Below are 18700 nucleotides of genomic sequence, written 5' to 3'. Positions count from 1 at the left end.
TTTTTGTCTGGAGGCAGACTGTAACTTTCTGATACTATTATTTCACTTATTCACAGGACTTGGAACAGTTACCTGCCCGGCAGGTTTTTCATACTCAGGGCTGTACAGGACATTCAGTCCTACAGAAGGAATGACCAGCATGTCTCTGGCAGACAGAGGTGTTCTCTGTACCTCTCAGGAAAGGCTGCACAGTTTTACTGTTCAAGTTGGGAGAGTTGCATGAATGCGGCAGTCTCTACAGAAAGAAAAGAACTCAGCTGTGATGTCCCTCAGCTACAGCATCGCAGTCAGACGAAGTGTGGTACGTCCATTGTATATCTCAACTGATATATCTTGTACCTGAGTCACTGCAGAATTCCTCTTTCTGATGCAGCCTCAGAATTAGATACAGGCCAATGGGGCTGTTGATACAGGTGCCTTGGCCAGCTTCCAGACTGTATATTTGTTCCTTTACCCTCCCTATATTTGCCCTGCAGTCTGACATTTTTCTCTGTACAAAGTGAGTACAGCACTAATGTGTGGTCTAAAATACCTGATGCAGTTTTTCATGGGTATAGAAAGACTAGACAGGCCATCACATAGAGTGTGCTTTTCATTTGGCTTATCTTTAATTCTTTATTTTGGTATTCAGTGGGTTTCTCATTGAAACATCACAGCATGCATCTTGTCCTCCAAAGGTTCTGTTTGGTGGAAGCAGTTGTAGGTGGCAGAATTTCCACCCAGGCCTGGTTGCTCCCTGAAAGCTGCAAATGCTGGTAGGCCAGCTTACTCCCTCTTTCCTTAAGGAAACTTTAAAGCAGTTCTCCTGGGGAGTCCCAGAGATTTGGAGGGAGCAAGGGGTGGCAAGTGAAAGAAAGAAAATGGAAGAAAAGATGTGAGTATCCACTTGTGTGTTAGGGATGCTCATGGAGGAGCTTGCAGTAACAAAAGCAACATTGCCTTTGAGAATTCGTCTTGGGTACCAGAGGACTTCAACATTTTAGAAATAACATTTTCCTGCATCTCAAAGACCAAAGATTAAGTGATTATGACTCTTCTGTTAATTTCTCTCTCTCAGTAGCAATGAAAGGACTAAATGTATAATTGGGCACTCGTTTCTGTTGTTGCTCACTCCATCAGGTACTCAAGGAAGTTTAATACTTATCTGCACTACAAATACAGCTACGGTTCCTTGAAAAGGATTCTTATTTCTGTAGAAAACAAGACTCTTTCAGACAAGACATGTTCTCTGTCAGACTCTCTCTTCTCCTGTCAGCCCAAAAGGAACTGAGAGCAAAGAAGGAACAGTGAAAATATTACTGCTGAAAGAATCTTTCTCAAGGGAAATAAGGAGCACAGAGGGTGGGAACTTGTTTTGTCAAGACCCACACATATTGTTCACCATTTGGGTTCCTTTCAAGCTCTGTTATCAGTCTACCAATTACTAACTTACTCACTCTGTATTAAAACTCTTTCCTGAGATTACATGGAGAGAGTAATCGTGACTTCCTTATGGACGCAGCGTTGGCTGCAGCAGGGCTGTGTGCGCCCAGTCCTTTTGTTTCCATATAGGTAAAGTATAACTAGATTTATCAATGCTCCCCACAGCAGGGTGACGCCTCCTCTGAATCCCACCTTTTGCTTCAAGAGGAAACAGTCAGGGGGAGGGAATCAGCTCCCTTGCGTGAAGGTATTTGGGAAAGAAACAGCCCACATCATCAGCAACTGACCAATAAGAGGAATTGCTGTGCTGGCAGAAGGCTTAAGGCTGATGAATTCCACGGGTCTCAGATAACACATTCTGGAGACAACTCCCATTGTCACAGGCATAAAAGAGGTGGGGTGGGGGAACAGAGCACACACTCCTGCCTCAGGATCACAAACTGTGCGTGCTGCAGCTTGGGTTAGGTCCTTGGTATTTCTTATCATGGCCACTTACAGCTTCAGGCAAGTTACCTCTTCAGTGGCAGGGGGACCTAGTGGCTCCTCCCTCCGTTTCGGTGGAGGTTACTATAGGGCTCCAAGCATCCATGGGGGATCTGGTGGCAGGGGTGTGTCAGTCTCTTCTGCTAGATTTGTCTCTTCTAGCCCAGCAAGTGGCCTGGGTGGTGGATATGGAAGTAGTTTTAGCAGCAGCTTTAGTGGTGGTTATGGTGGTGGTTTGGGTAGCGGTGATGGCCTCCTCTCAGGAAATGAAAAGGCAACTATGCAAAGCCTGAATGAACGCCTCGCATCTTACCTGGAGAAAGTGCGTGCACTGGAAGAGGCAAACTCTGATCTGGAAACTAAAATCCGAGACTGGTACCAAAAACAAGGACCAGGCCCAGCTCGGGACTACAGTTCTTATTACAAGACTATAGAAGACCTTCGAGACCAGGTACGTGTTCATACTTATTTAAAAACGTCTTATATATTTCCACTTAGGAAGGAAGCAGAAAAACCCAAAGAGAAAAACTTCACTAGGAAAACACCCAGAAAGCGTTGCAGTTTATGGAACTGAGGATGAAAGGAATATGCAATGATTGGGTGGGGTAGATAAAGAAAGTTATCAGTATGGAATTTTCTATGGTTTTAAATGTTAGCTAAGAGAATGTACAAAACAGTCAGTCTGAGATGCCTCAGTACTTAATTCTCTGATAGCTTTTGCTTTCAATAAAGCATAGATACACACACACACACACATACTGGTCATATACACATATATGACCAGTTAATATATGTATGACCATATATATACTGATAAATATAAAGAAAGCCAAACAATGACAGCAACCTGCCTATCTCTGTTACCTGCCATATAGCTTGACAAACTTCAGAGGCACATACACACAGGTTTAACAGTAAAAATAAAAATTGGTTAAATACAATTTTGCAAATGTGAAGATAGCAGCTCACGATTTCATCAACATACATTTATTTTTCTTTCACATTTCACTTACTTAAGCTTGGAATTGAAATAAGAGTGCTGAAACATTTGGCTTATGGAAAAAGGAAGTAGCATACATGAAGTAATCAATCCCGTACATACATGCAGGATTTGCCCCAATAGCCCATGGGTGCCTGATAACAGATTACTTTGAGATGATACACACCCCAGAAAACATAGGCAGTAGCTGATTAAACTATGTAAACAAATGAAAGAAAACTTGAGGTTTAGTTTTCACAGTTCAGCTTAGAGTTCATGACCGCTCCCACGCAGTTTACTTTCTCCTTGCTTCAACCCATTCACATTCTCTACTGATTTCAAAAACTGAGCTCAGGTAAAGGCAGAACTGGCAGTTAGATTTTCTCCTTTTAGTATTCTTTTCCCTCCTGTCTTTTACTGCCTTTAGTTAGGGGAGAGAAAATGTTCCAGCTGGTTTTGTGGATGACCTTATGAGTTTTAAAAGTGGTAGGCAAAAAAGACATGCTTTCTAGGTAAGAATTAACAGGGCTTATTTCTAAATAAACAAAATTTCTTTTAGAGGCTTTCATGATGTATTAGAAGAATCAATAAACAGTATCCTGGATATTCTAGGAAACAGAAATACGTTCAAGGACTACAAGTGCAATATGAACCCACATAGTTTATGAAACACAAACACGTCATTTATTTTAAAACCATACAGACATTCTAATCACTTCCCACTGTTAAGAAAATGTCTAATGAGAACAAATCCTGCCAGGAGGGGTCTGCAGACTTGGCTTCCTCTGCATCTCTCCAGGAAACAGGTTTCTTGCCTCAGTCCTACAGCATCACCTAAACCCTGGCTCACCAAAGCCCTCTCCCTCTAAAACAACATAGTTTTGTCTCCCTGCGCAACTTCTAGCTAAGAGCCATTTCACGTCAGACATGACTAAGAGCACCTATCCATAACTGATAATCACGGCAAAGGTACTGTGATAAACCTGTGCTACTTTTCACTATAGATCATTGATACTTTCCTACTGAGACCAAATAAAATACACTTTTATTTTGTGTAGCTACAGATTAACTAGATTCTTAACTCTTCTATCTTCAGATCAAGAAAGAAGATAACATAGTTGTTGCAGCCTCAGTAACAAACTCTCATTGTTTGTAGATCCTTGATGCCACTATTGACAACTCGAAGATTGTCTTGCAGATTGACAATGCCAGGCTGGCTGCTGACGACTTCAAAACCAAGTGAGTAATTTCTGAAAGGAAAAAGATCTCTTGAGCAGGCAAAAATCTTTGTTGAGCCAAAGGGCAGTGGCTGTGAAATAAGAAAGGAATGCCTATAAAATCTCTGTATAAACACTAGTTTGATCCTGTCGTTGCAGTTCAGCCCTGTACGCAATTTGCTGCACCATCTGCACCACAGAATATTTTATATCATGTGCAATATGTGGAGAAAAGTTTAATGCTGGACAACATTTGCTACATCATAAATCCTACAAACCCAGATACATTTATAGTAAATAATGTGTTTCATGGTGGGCTGGCTTAATCAGCTAACCTGAATAGTTTGGTTTGCTTTTTTAAGGTTTGAAACAGAGCAGGCTCTTCGCATGAGCGTGGAGGCTGACATCAATGGCCTGCGCAGGGTCCTGGATGAGCTGACCCTGGCTAGAACAGACCTGGAGCTGCAGATTGAAAACTTAAAGGAGGAGCTGGCCTACCTAAAGAAAAACCATGAGGAGGTAATAAACCCCAAGAAACAGGTTGAAAAGTGAAATTAGAAAAACAGCATGTGGAAATGTGGAGCCCCTCAGGATTGCCCTGGGCTCTCCAACAGTGAAGAAAAGATTTCTGTGTAGACTGGGAAACTAAAGACATCGCTGCAAGTATTTGAGGGGAGTCAGTCAGACCTTAGACCCTGAAGAAAGAACAGAAGGTTCCTAATGTTTTCAGTTTATGATTGTGCTCTCTTTTGTCTTCTGCCATGCCCACATAGGAAATGAGTGTCCTAGCAGGGCAAGTAACTGGCCAAGTCAATGTTGAACTGGACTCCGCTCCAGGTATTGACCTGTCCAAGATCCTGGCTGATATGAGAGACCAGTATGAACACATGGCTGAGAAGAACAGGAAGGATGCTGAGGCCTGGTTCCACAACAAGGTAGAAAAAACTCCATACTATAAAATTACTAACCAAAGAAATCCATAAAAGTAACAAAATAACTATAAAAACACACAGAAAACTGCTGTGAAAGCCTTATAACCTCTGCTTAGAGGCCTCATATTTCTCATGTAATCTTTTCCCCATTTGAGACTGAAGAGCTGAACCGGGAAGTAGCTGTCAATACTGAACAACTGCAGAGCAGCAAGTCCGAAGTCACTGACCTGAGACGCAGCCTCCAAGGGCTGGAAATAGAACTTCAGTCCCAGCTCAGCATGGTATGTTAAAATTTACACTGCATGACCCCCTCACACACACTGAAATGGGTACATGTTCCCCTATATACAAGGAGTCCTGCATGTGGCAGCAACCTTTTTGTGGTTTCCCGTCCAATCTCTCTGCCCTCAGAAAGCCGCGCTGGAAAGCACCTTGGCAGACACGGAGGGGCGTTACAGTGCCCAGCTGGCGCAGATCCAGGGCCTGATTGGCAGCATCGAGGCGCAGCTGGCTGAGCTCCGAGCTGATATGGAGCGGCAGAACAGCGAATACAAGATCCTCATGGATATCAAGACACGACTGGAACAAGAGATCGCTACTTACCGACAACTCCTGGAAGGCCAGGAGTCCCAGTAAGTAACTCTTCTCACTGCAGAAATCCTTTTTCCTTAGCCTCATAACATTTGGCTATGCCATGGTGCTCATTTGCCACGGCACCACAGTAAACACAACTCCAGATGCTCCTGGGGTTCTAAAATTCTTAACTAATTTTTCTGGACCATGGTGGAGCTAGAAAGGTTACACTTCCCATTTACATTAGGTGAGTACCTCCAAGTTTCTAAACAAAAAGACAAACTGACAAGCAGTACCACAGATTAAACACAACTGACAATTAAAGTGTACCTAATCGTTAGCTGCTTCACATTCAGCAAACATAGTGAAAGTAGTAACGTTTTACAGAATATAAGGATTAACACCAAATTTCTATAAATTGCCTTTTACCAGTTAAATAGCTCTTGAGTCATAGGAATTAGTGTAGCAAAAAATATTCTGGGGAGAAGGCAGACATACTAGCTATTTTCAGACAGCCTTGAGTGGATCTCCCACATGAGAGCATAGCTATCTGTCATTTCACATAGAACCTCAAGGAGGAAAATATTGCATAGCCTGGAACACAAAAATGAGGTAGGAGTTGAAAAGTTTTGATTTCCTGTGTTCCTTCTTTTCCATAATTTTCTTTTCCCACTGCGGTTGTTTAAAAATATATTACCTACAATTCCCTCTCCTGAGCTGAGAGGGAGAGCAAGGAGATGACTATCTCTTATCTGACTATATACAAAATGTACCTGATTGACTGATTTGCTTTCACACATCCTCATCTCATGCGGCATTTGATGTGTTACCTCCCTTTTCAACTGTTCTCTCTTTGTTTACAGGATGTTTGGCTCCCTTTCTGGAACTGCTGGTAAGAATTCTTTCCCTTTCAGGAACCCTTTAGCAATTTTATTTTCTAAAAAGACATACACATACATGGTAGTTGTGTCCATTCCAGAGACTGGGCTGCTGCACTGATTTGTGTCACAGAAAAAAAATCTAGTAGGTAACAAATGACGACTCTGGCTAGAATTTAACACAATTCAGTCATTACAAGATGCTAGACATCAGAAAAAAATCTCAGAGTATGCTACAATAAAGGCTAAGTAAAGCACAAAATGCTTAATCATTCCCCCAGATGAAAGGACACAAGACATTTAAGCTTGGCCAGCTCACTGGAATTGTATGAACATGCAAGTAAAACTTGCCTAGAGCTTTTAAAGGTCAGCTGCATTGTAAAAGTGATGTATGATTCAAATCAATGCTAGGAAGAAGGAAACTTCTGAGAAAGGAATGAGCAACGAGACATAAACTAAGCCCAGCACCCATTGCAGAGTGGTCTCATGTGTGTTATGCTTAAGTAATTGCTGTTCTTTCTCTCCACATTATTGTAGACAAAAGAGACAAGCTGGCAGATGGAAAATAGTACTGAAAGTTCTCCAAGTGTCATCTTCAAAATGAGAAAAAGCAGACAACACAGGAATTGAAACAGAGAGGAATCATTCTAAACTGCTGGAAATTACTATCTTAAAGCCCACAAAAATCTTGGTCACGCAAAGTTTAGGTAGATTCATCCATTTAGATGATTAATTTGCGTATTGGGTTAGCTTTCCAATTATTTCTAGTTCTTTCACAGACTGATTTGCTGTATCTACTCTAATAAAGATCTTCTTGCAATCTAACCTCTTTTGAGTTATTGTGATATTGTTACTGAAGTTTGGCTTTAACCAGGCAGGAAAAAGCTAGCCAGCCTCCCTGACAGGTTAATGCTTAGCGTCTGTGCATGGCTTGAGCTCCATCTCCGATTTCTTCTAGCTCCTCTTGCTGGCACGAGCTCTGAATATGGAGGCAACAGCATCCTCAGCCTCTCAGAGTGGGGAATACAAGTGACTTATGTTTCTTACTACAACAGCTGTGCACTCTGAAGAGCAACAGCAGTGAGATGTTAAGTGATTTTGGTAAGCAAGAGCTGGAAGACATTTTGTTAGGGTAAAATATAAAGCTGTTAAAATGGCTTGAAGATAACTGCTACAGAAACAAATAAGAGTGAGAAAAAGCTGTGAGATCTCTTCATTTACTTTCTCAGTTCATACAGAGGTAACAAACCTTTAGCACCAATTTTAGCTACCTTCATTCTCATGCTATTGAAAGGATACTATACTAGCTGAAATTCCAAATGTAATCACTTTTAGTTCAGGCCCCCAGAAATCAGTAATTTGATTTCCAACCATTCCTCTGCAAGCTTACAGCCAAGGAAACTCTTCAGGGTTTGTGCTAAAAGAAAACCACAGCCTTAGCCTACCACATTCCCACCTCCCACTGTTACAAAAGGCACATAGCATATCAACTAAGGGTGATAGTGAAACAAAAGTACACCCAGACTAAAAGTACCACAATTCTGCACTCTCCCAGAGTGGATCATCTTGCAGCCTGTGTTTCAGGGAGATATCATCAAATCCTTCAGCACTTCTCTCCTTGGACTGGAGAGGGAATAATTATTTCATCCTTTTTCATAACTTTTCATAACAGATTAATGGAGCATTTGCATAGCAAGGAGCATCCCAAAGCTACGGACCTCCTCTACGAAGGTTGGGCAATCCCCTTCAATGAAGAAGTGCTGGTGCTTAGTTGTGGTTCAGCAGTGACTCAGGGGACCTGTCAACATCAGTTGTCAAGTACTGACACAGAAAATCCCAGCTTAGCCCAGGGAAATTTAGCATGATAGAATTAGGCAGTGGCTTCACTGTCACAGGGAAAAACTGTGACAGGGAAGAAAAACAGCCACAAAAAGTAATAATCAGAAAAGAGGTATAGAGGGGAGGACAAGATGGGAAGAACAGGGGGACTAAGGGGCTACGGTGGAAACAAGCATGGAATCAAAAGGGAGCAGTGGCATGAAAAGCACTGGCATATGAGATGCAAGCGGTTCTTCAGAAGCTCACCCACATCTGCTTTTGGAAGAACAAGGGGAAGAAAGCTCTTGTGCATTAAATGCTTCAGTAGAGCTCTCCTGAGAGCTGACACACTTTCTAATTTCCAAATTTATTGCCTACAATAGTTAGACATGGAATCCCTCTCAGATAAAAGAACATACAGCTCCAGGTCTGTTTTTTAATCTTAACAAAACCCATTCCCTGACAGGAATTTCTTGTGACGAAACCAGTCACAAGTCTCAGAGTATGAGATTACTGGTGTGGGTTTCTTGTGTTGTATACCTGCAAATGTGAATGTCTGACAAGAAATTCTCAGGCTCCAAGAATGCAAACTATGTTGTAAGGACACTTTGCAAATGTATGTTTTGACAAAAAGAAGGTTTATTTTCAAAGACTGAATTAAATGCATATTTAGAAAAAAAGATGTTTACAAGGTTAACAGTTTAGAAGTGTTTAAGAGTTAAAAGTGACAAGAATTGAATGAATTCATAAACCCTGCTAAAGAAAATGGGGGCTTCAGAGATTTAAAAGGATCTTGAAAAAGCTTGAATTCTTTTTTTTATAGCCCAATTTTAATTTCAGTTCATAATTTTATTGGTTTTGTCCCGTATTTGTAGGGTAATGAAGGAATTGTGGTGAAATGTTTAATATAAAATCACTCAGAGACTATAATTTTAGAGTTTGGTTCAGAAAAGATGTGTGTCATGTCTGAGTGGTGGTTTTATCAGAAAAGACTGAGACGATAAACAAGCTGCTTCTTGAATGGAACACTGTCCTCCTGAAAGGAGAGGCTGAAGTGTGTCAACTTTGTTAATCCTGTAACAGAAGTAATAACAGGGCTTGCACAGCATAGACATGTTAGGGAATGTCCTCCAGGAAAGGTCTGTGGAAGCGTGACAAACCAAGGAGCTTCTGCACCACAGTACAACACAGAGTACTGTGCAGAGCATAGAACTGTGTCAAGACACTGGGTAAGAAATCTTAGAGTGAAGATAGTGAGAACAGAATAAAGGCATAAGCCTGAAATACTTTTTTTTTTTTTTTTTTACTTCAGTAGGTTATTGGCTTCAATTTCCTTGTATAGACTAAAAGGAGAAAAATTTGTACACTGAAGTTTACGTTCCAGCTGCAGAAAAGAACTAAATAAAGAATGAACAAAGAAACACAGATCTCTACCAGTACAGAGGTAGCACCAATTTGAGATGTTCCTTTAAAGTCCTAAGAGGTTATGAATCTGGAACCTCATGAATTTAGAGAAATGTAACTGACATATTTTTTGAAATGATAGATAGAACATAGTTAAAATGCAGAAATAGTAATTTAAAAGAGAAATATGACTGTATTTTGGAATTCCACCTAGATCTAGAACTGAGTTAAAGACAGATATTTTCACATACTTGATCAAATTCAGATATGAAATTAGATTCATCAAAACGCTTTTGATTTCTAAACTCTTACTTATGCAAATACCAAACTGTACCTAATTTTTCACCAAAGCAAGCTTTGCCTTACATAGACTATCATAAAATTCTATAATGCATGTAGGTTTTGATACAGAAGTCTTCAAAATGGAGGCAGTAATAAAACAACAAAATCTATATAAATAAATGCCATGAGGGAGTGAATTCTGAATACGCACACGCATTTGCCAGCAGTCTGCTCTCAGTGTAGGGGTACAGACACATTTACTACTTCTCTTTCAGCAGAAGAGCCAATGTTCATAAGTAAGCTCTCAAAACGGAAGTTTTTTTCTCTTCAGGAGAATACCTGTGAAGCACAGCAACTGAAGCTGCAAATAAATGATCACCTCCGAACTTCACAGCGCTTCATTGACACACCTTTCCTTGGGTTGCCCTTTGGTTTGAAAATACTACTGACAATTTCTAGTAAAATAGTGGGAACTATTTAGGAAGTAGTTATTTAATATGAAAGAACAAATAGCAAAGATGATGAAGGTAGGGATAAGCCTCAGGTCTGCGAGTGCTGCACTCTGCATCTACAGGCTTTTGGTCATGGGGGACCCTAAGGATCTGAGTTCTACGGTTTACAGAAAATTGAAAAAGCCACAGAATCCCCACCACTGTGGTTTACTGAATTGTTACAAGACATAATCTGTATTGCCTGCTTGATTTATTTTTATTTTTCCCAATGGTAAATATTCTACATGAAAGAAAAAGCTTTATATCTGCTACCTGGTTTTGTAAGTGTTCATCTGATAATGATCTAGAACAACCCACAGGGCACTTTAAAAAGCAGCGCAGTGTATTTCACCATCAAGGTTCCAAAGAAGTTATAAGGACTGAAAGAAGACTGAATGAAAAATCCCCAAAGTTTCCCGTTAAAGTTTACAGTGTTTTCTAGAAGTGATTTTGCTAGATTTTTTTTTAAATGGAATTTGATCTTGCTTATTGTGGGATCACTCAGAGTTCAACAGACCCTAGCAGCGTGCACAGCACAAGATATTTACATAATAGGGGTCTTGAAGAAACTTTTTTTATCTTTAGGAGAGTTTGTCTTAACTTGTTTCCTGAGATACTAACTCTTGGAGATACACAGATTTGGCAAGGTACACAGAACCATTAATCTGCCCGACAGCAAAACTGAACTGCTGTGGCAAAGGTCCAGGTTCAGTTTGAAACATGTTTCCACAACTGTGAAACACCCTGTCTTTTCTAATCAGCGGAGGAATGAGGGGACATTCTCAGCACCAGGCTGCTAAGCTGGGTATCACAGCTAGGTTTCTGGTGTTTCTTTCCTCCCAAGCACACATCTTCTACTAAAAAGGCTGCACATTTCCCTGAGGCTGCATTGAAGTCTCAACTGTAAATTTCACAAAATGCCTCAGTTTATTCCAACAACTGGTTTGAGCCTCAGTTCATCTGACATCGCCCATCCTGAATTCTAAGCTCATTTTCTGTTGATATGTACTGTCAAAAACTGTGCTAAAAACAACGCTCTCCTTATTATGTTGTTAGCAAACATATAATTTTTTCTTTTATTTCAAAGTTTTATTTTAAAATAATTTTGGTGGTTCCAAACTAAAGACCAGAGAAAGTTCCTCCTGTCTTCACTCTGTCTCTGCTTTTCTACTTCCTCTCAAGCCCCCGTTTCCTTAAACCATTATGTGCCTCAGTACCAATTTATTATCTTACCATACCCCTACTTCTTCAGCTGCGACTTGTGGCTTTCTTCTGAGGAGTGTCACTTGTTGTGCAAAGAGAATGGGGCTCTTTTTTTAAACTCCACACTATTGCCACACTCTCCACATGCATTATCCCCAGTGACACACCCCAGCAGGGCAAACAAGCAGTTAATACTTTCCTTAAAATCTCCCAAATCTGTTTTCCCATAACTATGCAGTATTGGACAGAGCTGTATTACTGAATTACTGCATTTTTAATTTCATCAGCAAATTATTAGATCTAAAACATACTGGTGTTTCAGACTCCCACTTCATATGAAGGATTAAGATGACTCTTCTAAGTGCTTCTCAAATCTTGTTTTCAAGAATTACTTAATTTCATAATGCATATTGGTATTAAACCCATTTATTGCTATCTGAACAGTTTCATCTTAAACCCAATTCGTTTACGTTTTCCAAAAGTAACAGGAACTTAATCCTCCCACTTTTCTTCTTTTAATCAAATTATTTCGATCGCTTATTACCCTTCTTGACTATTTCACAAGCATTAGTAAATTAACTATGCCCACTCTTCCTTGTACATTGATGGATGCTAATTGTTTCTCACACAATGCTATTATTATACACTTTTTTGCACTAAAAATTCAGACTCCAAAATCTAAACATTTGTTCCAAGCAAAGAACAGGAATCAGAACCTATCAAATTCAATTCCAGATTTTTAACGGGAAAAAATAAAGACAGAAAAGAAGAAGTAATGGTGAGATGAACTAGTGATTGCACATCTTTAAAGGAAAAAGAACTTTAAACTTCATTTTTAGAAAAAGCTGATTTTCTCAAAATAGCCATGGTGGTTGCTGTAAATGGGTAAGTGGGTGTGGTTGAACTAATTTTTTCATTCTTAAATGTCAGAGAAGTAAACTCCAAGTTTCAGAACTATAGCCTGAAGAAAAAACACTCATCTGAATCATCCCTTTTGTTTAATTAAAAAAGAAAACCCAAGCCCTAGCCCCTGAGATGTACAGCCAGCACTGTTTGTGAGGAATGTCATCATAATTGGCCTCACCTCTAGGGAGGAGAAATTTTGGAGGGAGGGCTGCAGGCTGAGTTTGCCTCCCAACACCCTATCTTGAGGATATAAAAGAAGCACGGGGGCAGTGAAGACACATACTTTCCTCTTCTGCACCAAGCTGAATAACTGACCTTAGTGTCTTCTTGTGCTGCAGCTATGGCTACTTCCTTCATCCAGAGCTCTTCTTCTACCTATGGTGGTGGCTTTGGGGGTGGTGGAAGCAGGAGCTCTCGCCTTTCTTCAGTCCGAACAGGAGGAACCTGCCGAGCTCCAAGCATACATGGAGGATCTGGTGGCAGGGGTGTCTCCATCTCCTCAGCTAGGTATGTCTCCTCTGTAGGAGGTGGATATGGTGGTGGCTTGTGTGCTGGTTTTGGTAGTGGTTATGGAGGAAGCTACAGTGGCTTCGGTGGTGGTGCTGCCTGTGGCTTTGGTGGAGGGGCTGGCTTTGGTGGAGGGGCTGGCTTTGGTGGAGGTTTTGACATTGGTGGTGGCTTTGGTGGTGGCGATGGCCTTCTCTCTGGAAATGAAAAGATAACTATGCAGAATCTGAATGACCGTCTGGCCTCATACCTGGACAAGGTACGAGCACTGGAAGAGGCAAATTCAGATTTAGAAGTTAAAATACGAGACTGGTACCAGAAGCAAGCTCCCACCAGCCCAGCCCGGGACTACAGTAATTATTACAAGATAATTGAAGATCTCCGAGACAAGGTATGACATTCCTATGTAAAGGAGTTATAAGAATGCATTAGAATCGTGGAACTGCATATTCCACTTCTTTAAAATAACCTAAAATAATTACAAAATAAATATTGGATTCCCAAACCCCCAATGTATTGCAGTTATGAGCATTCTAGTGGAAAAGAGACATTTTTTTCTCAGTTTAAAAAACAAATATGTTATCCTGAAAATGTGACGTAGGTTGAAATTAAAGCACTTGCTGTAAAAGTTAGCAAAACATGGCAGAATGTGTTTAACATTACCAATGTATTTATTCAGTAATGAAATAGTAAAGAATGTGACAGGTAGGCCTCAAAAGTTGAAAAAATAATCCTCCTAGCTACAGATAAGATCAGCTGTTGTACAAATGTACTTTCTAATTGTGTTTCTAATTTGTGTTACACAAGGTAGCTTAGCTCTCTGATTCATATGGAAAAGAGCTTAGCGTTTTTAGTTTTTCCCTATGAAAGCTGTAAGACTTACAGTGTGACCACAGAGTAACATAATAAATTGAAATGGCTACTGCGACCAGTGACATCACAAGAGAGGTCCCTATTTATTAGTTCTTTGATGGCCTACAGCCTCAATAACTACCTACTATGTACTCAGGACTGTGATATTTCATGAGTGTTCACAGGAACCTTTTTCTGTGTTTCTCAATTGCCAGATCCTTGCAGCTACTATTGACAATTCCAGAGTCATTTTGGAGATTGACAATGCCAGGCTGGCTGCAGATGACTTCAGACTGAAGTAAGTTTACCTGAAGCACATTTTCTTTCTCTGTCTTTGTCTCTCCCTCTCAAAACAGTTTTCTGAAGTTTAGTATTACTTTTTATCTAGAAAATAAAAAGTTCTTCAGTCACTGAAGGACACATTTCAAAAGGATGGATAGGTATTTTTCCTTGATAACTTCTGCTGAAAAAAACCCTGGCAAACAGAATCAATGTGATGAAGGATCAAATTGGAATATAAACCTGGTAGGACACAGTATCCAGATTACTGCCCTGTTTACATAATAAATTATAGTTTGTGTCTTTTTTTTTTTTTTTGTGATGCTCTTAACTATTTTTACTAGCCTAAAACACAGGGGGAAAACCCAACAGGAATAGACTGAGATTTTCATTTAAAAGGAACCGATTGGCGTGAAGAGATCACTGTTCGGTTGCAGAACTTCTCTCTCAGAGTCTGAAATTTAGAAAAAAAAAGACAAAGAGTACTTTGGGGCTTGTCCAGCTCACAGACTCAGCAGTACATCAGACACTGCTGAAAGGATGATAAAGATACTTGCGCAACTGATCTATCTTGCAGTGATGCACCTGCAGGTTTATATTATCTCCTCTAGTGCCCTAGGCAGAACTGGGCAATCTGTGCCTTCCTTCACACCAAATTTGAGAGGACACTGCAAATGGACTGTCCTGTGTGACAGCTGCTGTATTGATGCTGATAACCATGATTAGGTTCTGCAAAGTGAAATGTCATGTACCTCTCAAGAATAAAATCAGATGCCGATGCATGTACTTTCAGATATCACAGTTGGATGTTGGAAAAAAACATTTTTACTCCCTCTCCCTTTACACTTCCTTTCAATATATATTTTTTCATTTATAGCCCACTGTTCCTCCTATATTCAATATAAAATTTCAGACTTGTATAGCTTTATTGAATACAAACTCGTACATACTCCAGTGCTTGTTTCTTTTTTGAACTGCAGATATGAGAATGAGTTGTTCCTGCGCCAAAGCGTAGAGTCTGACATCAACGGCCTGCGCAGAGTCCTGGATGAGCTGACTCTGTCCAGAGCTGACCTGGAGATGCAGATTGAAACACTGAAGGAGGAGCTGGCCTACCTCAAGAAGAACCATGAGGAGGTGAGAGTCCTTAACAGTGCAGAGAGAAAATTACTTCCCTTTGGAATTTATATCTCTCAGGTGGGGAGGCAGAAATTCAAACACAAAAAAAAAACCACCTAACCCAGAATGACAACATTACAGTTTAATAAGAAGAGAACTGTAATATTAGAAGAATCCAAAGGGTGTCCTGGGAAGTATTTCTCCGATTCCAAACTGTTCAGACCTATTAGTTTCAGTTTGACATCCATAAGCACAACAGGTCACTGAGATAGTTAAGCTGAGTAAAAGAAACATATACATAAGTTACATGTAAATATGTGTGCTGTGTGTAAGTATACAGAGAGTAGAAAAGCATGTGCAATGAGAGATAAAATTTGACAAATGTTTTTATGTGTGTTCCACCTATAATACTTGATAATAAAAGTCTTGCGTACCACTGCATGGATTGCTGATGGCAGGAAATATATCAAGAGGAGAAAGCCTAAATTTTTTTGTGTCCTCTGCATTCTGCCCATGCAGGAAATGAAAGAGTATTCCAATCAGCTAAGCGGAACAGTCAACGTGGAAATGGATGCAGCTCCCGGCATTGACCTAACCAGAATTCTTTCTGAGATGAGGGAACAGTATGAAGCTCTGGCTGAGAAGAACCGTAAGGATGCTGAGGCCTGGTTCTTCACTCAGGTATAGTTAGATCAGTAAACAGCAAACTGATGCATTGCCTCATTACTACTGCCCCAGCAGATGGGAAGGGCCCTCCCTTTCTCCAAATAATTGAAATTTTTTTATATAATATGTATGTGGTTTTACAGGTGCTTTTTTCTTTCAGACTGATGAGCTGAACCGTGAAGTAGCCACCCATACACAACAGATACAGACCAGCAAATCGGAGATCACAGAACTGAGACGCACTGTCCAGGGCCTGGAGATTGAGCTCCAGTCACAGCTCAGCATGGTATGGAGCTGTCCCAAGCACATCACAAGTCACTACTGTTACACTCTCCCCTTCCTCTCTCTCTGTCTTGCCTCTCCTTAGACACTCTGTGGGACAAATCTGCATGCTAACCTATTCTGACGTTACTCTGCTTTAGAAAGCTGGACTGGAAGCCAACTTGCGTGACACAGAAGGGCGATACTGCGCACAACTGGCACAGATTCAAGCCCTCATCACCAGCGTTGAGGAGCAATTGAGTGAACTTCGATGCGACATGGAGCGTCAGAACCAGGAGTACAGAATGCTCATGGACATCAAAAGCCGCCTGGAGCAGGAAATTGCCACGTACCGCCAGTTGCTGGAGGGCCAGGACTCTCAGTACGTCACTATATATAAATTCTATGATGATTGGATAAGGTTAATAACATGACACATTGTGAAGCAGTAGTTTCTAGTTGCTGAACTGTCTCCAGATTACTAAAATACATTCACTGCATATGTAGCCTTTTCAGTAATGGCAAAACAGATGCTTGGCAAAATATCAAGCATTACTATAACTCAGGCGAAATCTCCAGATCAATTGTGCTGATGATTTGAAAACAAATGCAACATTTTGACTATGACAAATTATAGAAAGCACCAGGCACCATATGTATGCATGTCTTATATAGTCCTCTTGTTGCACTGGAATAATAGCCTTCAGCATGAAATAACCTATAAAAACCTGTTCTTGTTATGTCTTTAGCTCTTGGTTTTCCACACTTGTGCACAGAGGTGAAAATATCATCATCATCATACACCAGTACTCCCAAACAGAAAAGAATTTGGTACAGATCATAGCTTATTTTAGTAAAAATCTACATTTTTGTGCCCATTTCTCATATCTGATCCACACATGGAATTACTTCTGATACCTGATGAGGAATCAGATCCTTACATTGTTTCTAGATCATGGTATTTTGAGAAGTATATAGGGACATATCAGGATCAAGAACTGGTCTGGCTGCTGTTCTGTTTCCTATCTAGTGCATAGGAGTGGCCTTCAAAGCAGAAAGCACCTTAACAATAACACCAGTAACAACACACCTGAGAACCAACCCATTGAAAAAAGCAGTGTGAAACCATGGCTATTCACATGTAGTGGTTCCTAAACGGATCAATGGTTTCAGTGGACAGGGTCAGTAATGGCTGTTAATCAAATATTTCTTCTTTTCTACAGGATGTCAGGAGTGAATCCTAAGGATGGTAAGAAAAATTTTGAAGTTTTTTATTTCTCTTTAGGGGCTGAAATGAATTGACAAAAGAGGATTAAATAAACCTGTATTTTTGCTCAGGATTTCTTCTTTCTAACAGAAACTATATTCTCTCTGCAATGACTACATTATCATTTAGAGACAAAAGTATAATATTTTATCCTATATTATGTGCACTTTTGAAACCAGCAGCTTTCCAAAATAATTGCATGAACTCCTCATGGGATTCTAAAATATCAAAATCTCCCAAAGATTCCTAAGTTCATATTGAGCTGATTCACACAAAATACAAGATATTTTCAAATCTGACATGTGATGTGCACTCCTAAGGTTTACTGGATGAGGACCAGTAGGGAGAGAAGGTAAGGTGTAAAGGCAGTTCTCCCTTTGGTAGGTGAAAAAGATCTTGTGAGGACACAAACAAAAATAACCCCATCACACAGCTCTTCAGGGTGTAAGCTGCTAGTTGAATTTCCTTGCTGAGTTATTTTTTTTCTCCTACATCAGCATTTCTGAGCAGTGGAAGACTTCGCACAAGCGTGGAAGATGATGGAAAACCTGTTTCTACTCGTGAAAGGAGATTCTAATAAAGAAATACTGAATCCTCTCTTGCATACAACACCATAGAAGACCAGTGCAGCCTACAAACTGGCTAATGCCAAGAGAAATATCCTTTCACTTTCGCCAAATCAGAAGAACGTAATCCAAGAATGTGCAACAGCTTGATGTCCTTCCTTAAATTTGCTCTCCCTTTTTGCATAATCATTTGGCTCTATAAGTCCAAGATTACATGCTTGCTTTCTATCAGTAGCTATATAGTTTCCTTACAAACGAACCTACATAATAAAGTTTCTATTCTGCTTGTGCAAATACATCCAGTCTAATGTTGTTTTTTTGAAGTGAGTATGGCATCGCCATACACGTGATGATACAGCCTCCCTAACACGGTGCTCCCTGTAACCCAAACCAAGAGAAGTTCAGTGGATAACAACAATAACAATAATAACTTTAATAATAATAATAAAGATGATGACAAACGGACAGATATAAAGTGCCATTAAATTCTCCCAGGAATCTGCTAATATCAGTAAAAATCCAAGATCATAACAGAAAAAAATCCCTAAGCTCTCTTTTCTGAATTCAGAGCACAAAACATGACTACAATCAATGC

The 18700-nt window shown here is 40.2% G+C and overlaps 2 protein-coding genes and 1 long non-coding RNA gene across 3 annotated transcripts in view; 2 read left to right on the top strand and 1 right to left on the bottom strand.

Moving 5' to 3' along the window:
• The window catches only part of LOC308055377, a 110673-nt gene that overhangs the window by 40904 nt on the left and 51069 nt on the right, over nucleotides 1–18700 (bottom strand). The gene's annotated exons all lie outside the window — the stretch shown is intronic.
• Nucleotides 98–18648, top strand: LOC308055729 (keratin, type I cytoskeletal 19-like). Its single transcript, XM_080370061.1, has 14 exons — nucleotides 98–2356; nucleotides 4041–4123; nucleotides 4464–4620; nucleotides 4875–5036; nucleotides 5189–5314; nucleotides 5445–5665; nucleotides 6470–6498; nucleotides 14077–14245; nucleotides 15207–15363; nucleotides 15865–16026; nucleotides 16172–16297; nucleotides 16434–16654; nucleotides 17496–17521; nucleotides 18037–18648. The coding sequence occupies exons 1-14, from the start codon at nucleotides 1907–1909 to the stop codon at nucleotides 18114–18116; spliced, it is 2169 nt and encodes a 722-aa protein (XP_080226187.1). The 5' UTR covers nucleotides 98–1906; the 3' UTR covers nucleotides 18117–18648.
• On the top strand, nucleotides 7058–14015 carry LOC308055358 (keratin, type I cytoskeletal 19-like). The gene has a single exon (XM_080369240.1). The coding sequence runs from the start codon at nucleotides 12929–12931 to the stop codon at nucleotides 13490–13492; it is 564 nt and encodes a 187-aa protein (XP_080225366.1). The 5' UTR covers nucleotides 7058–12928; the 3' UTR covers nucleotides 13493–14015.

This window comes from Falco punctatus, assembly GCF_963210335.1.
Source record: "Falco punctatus genome assembly, chromosome: 19".
NCBI lineage: Eukaryota > Metazoa > Chordata > Aves > Falconiformes > Falconidae > Falco > Falco punctatus.
The sequence above is the reverse complement of the archived record's forward strand: the minus strand, read 5'-3'. Positions and strand labels throughout refer to the sequence as shown.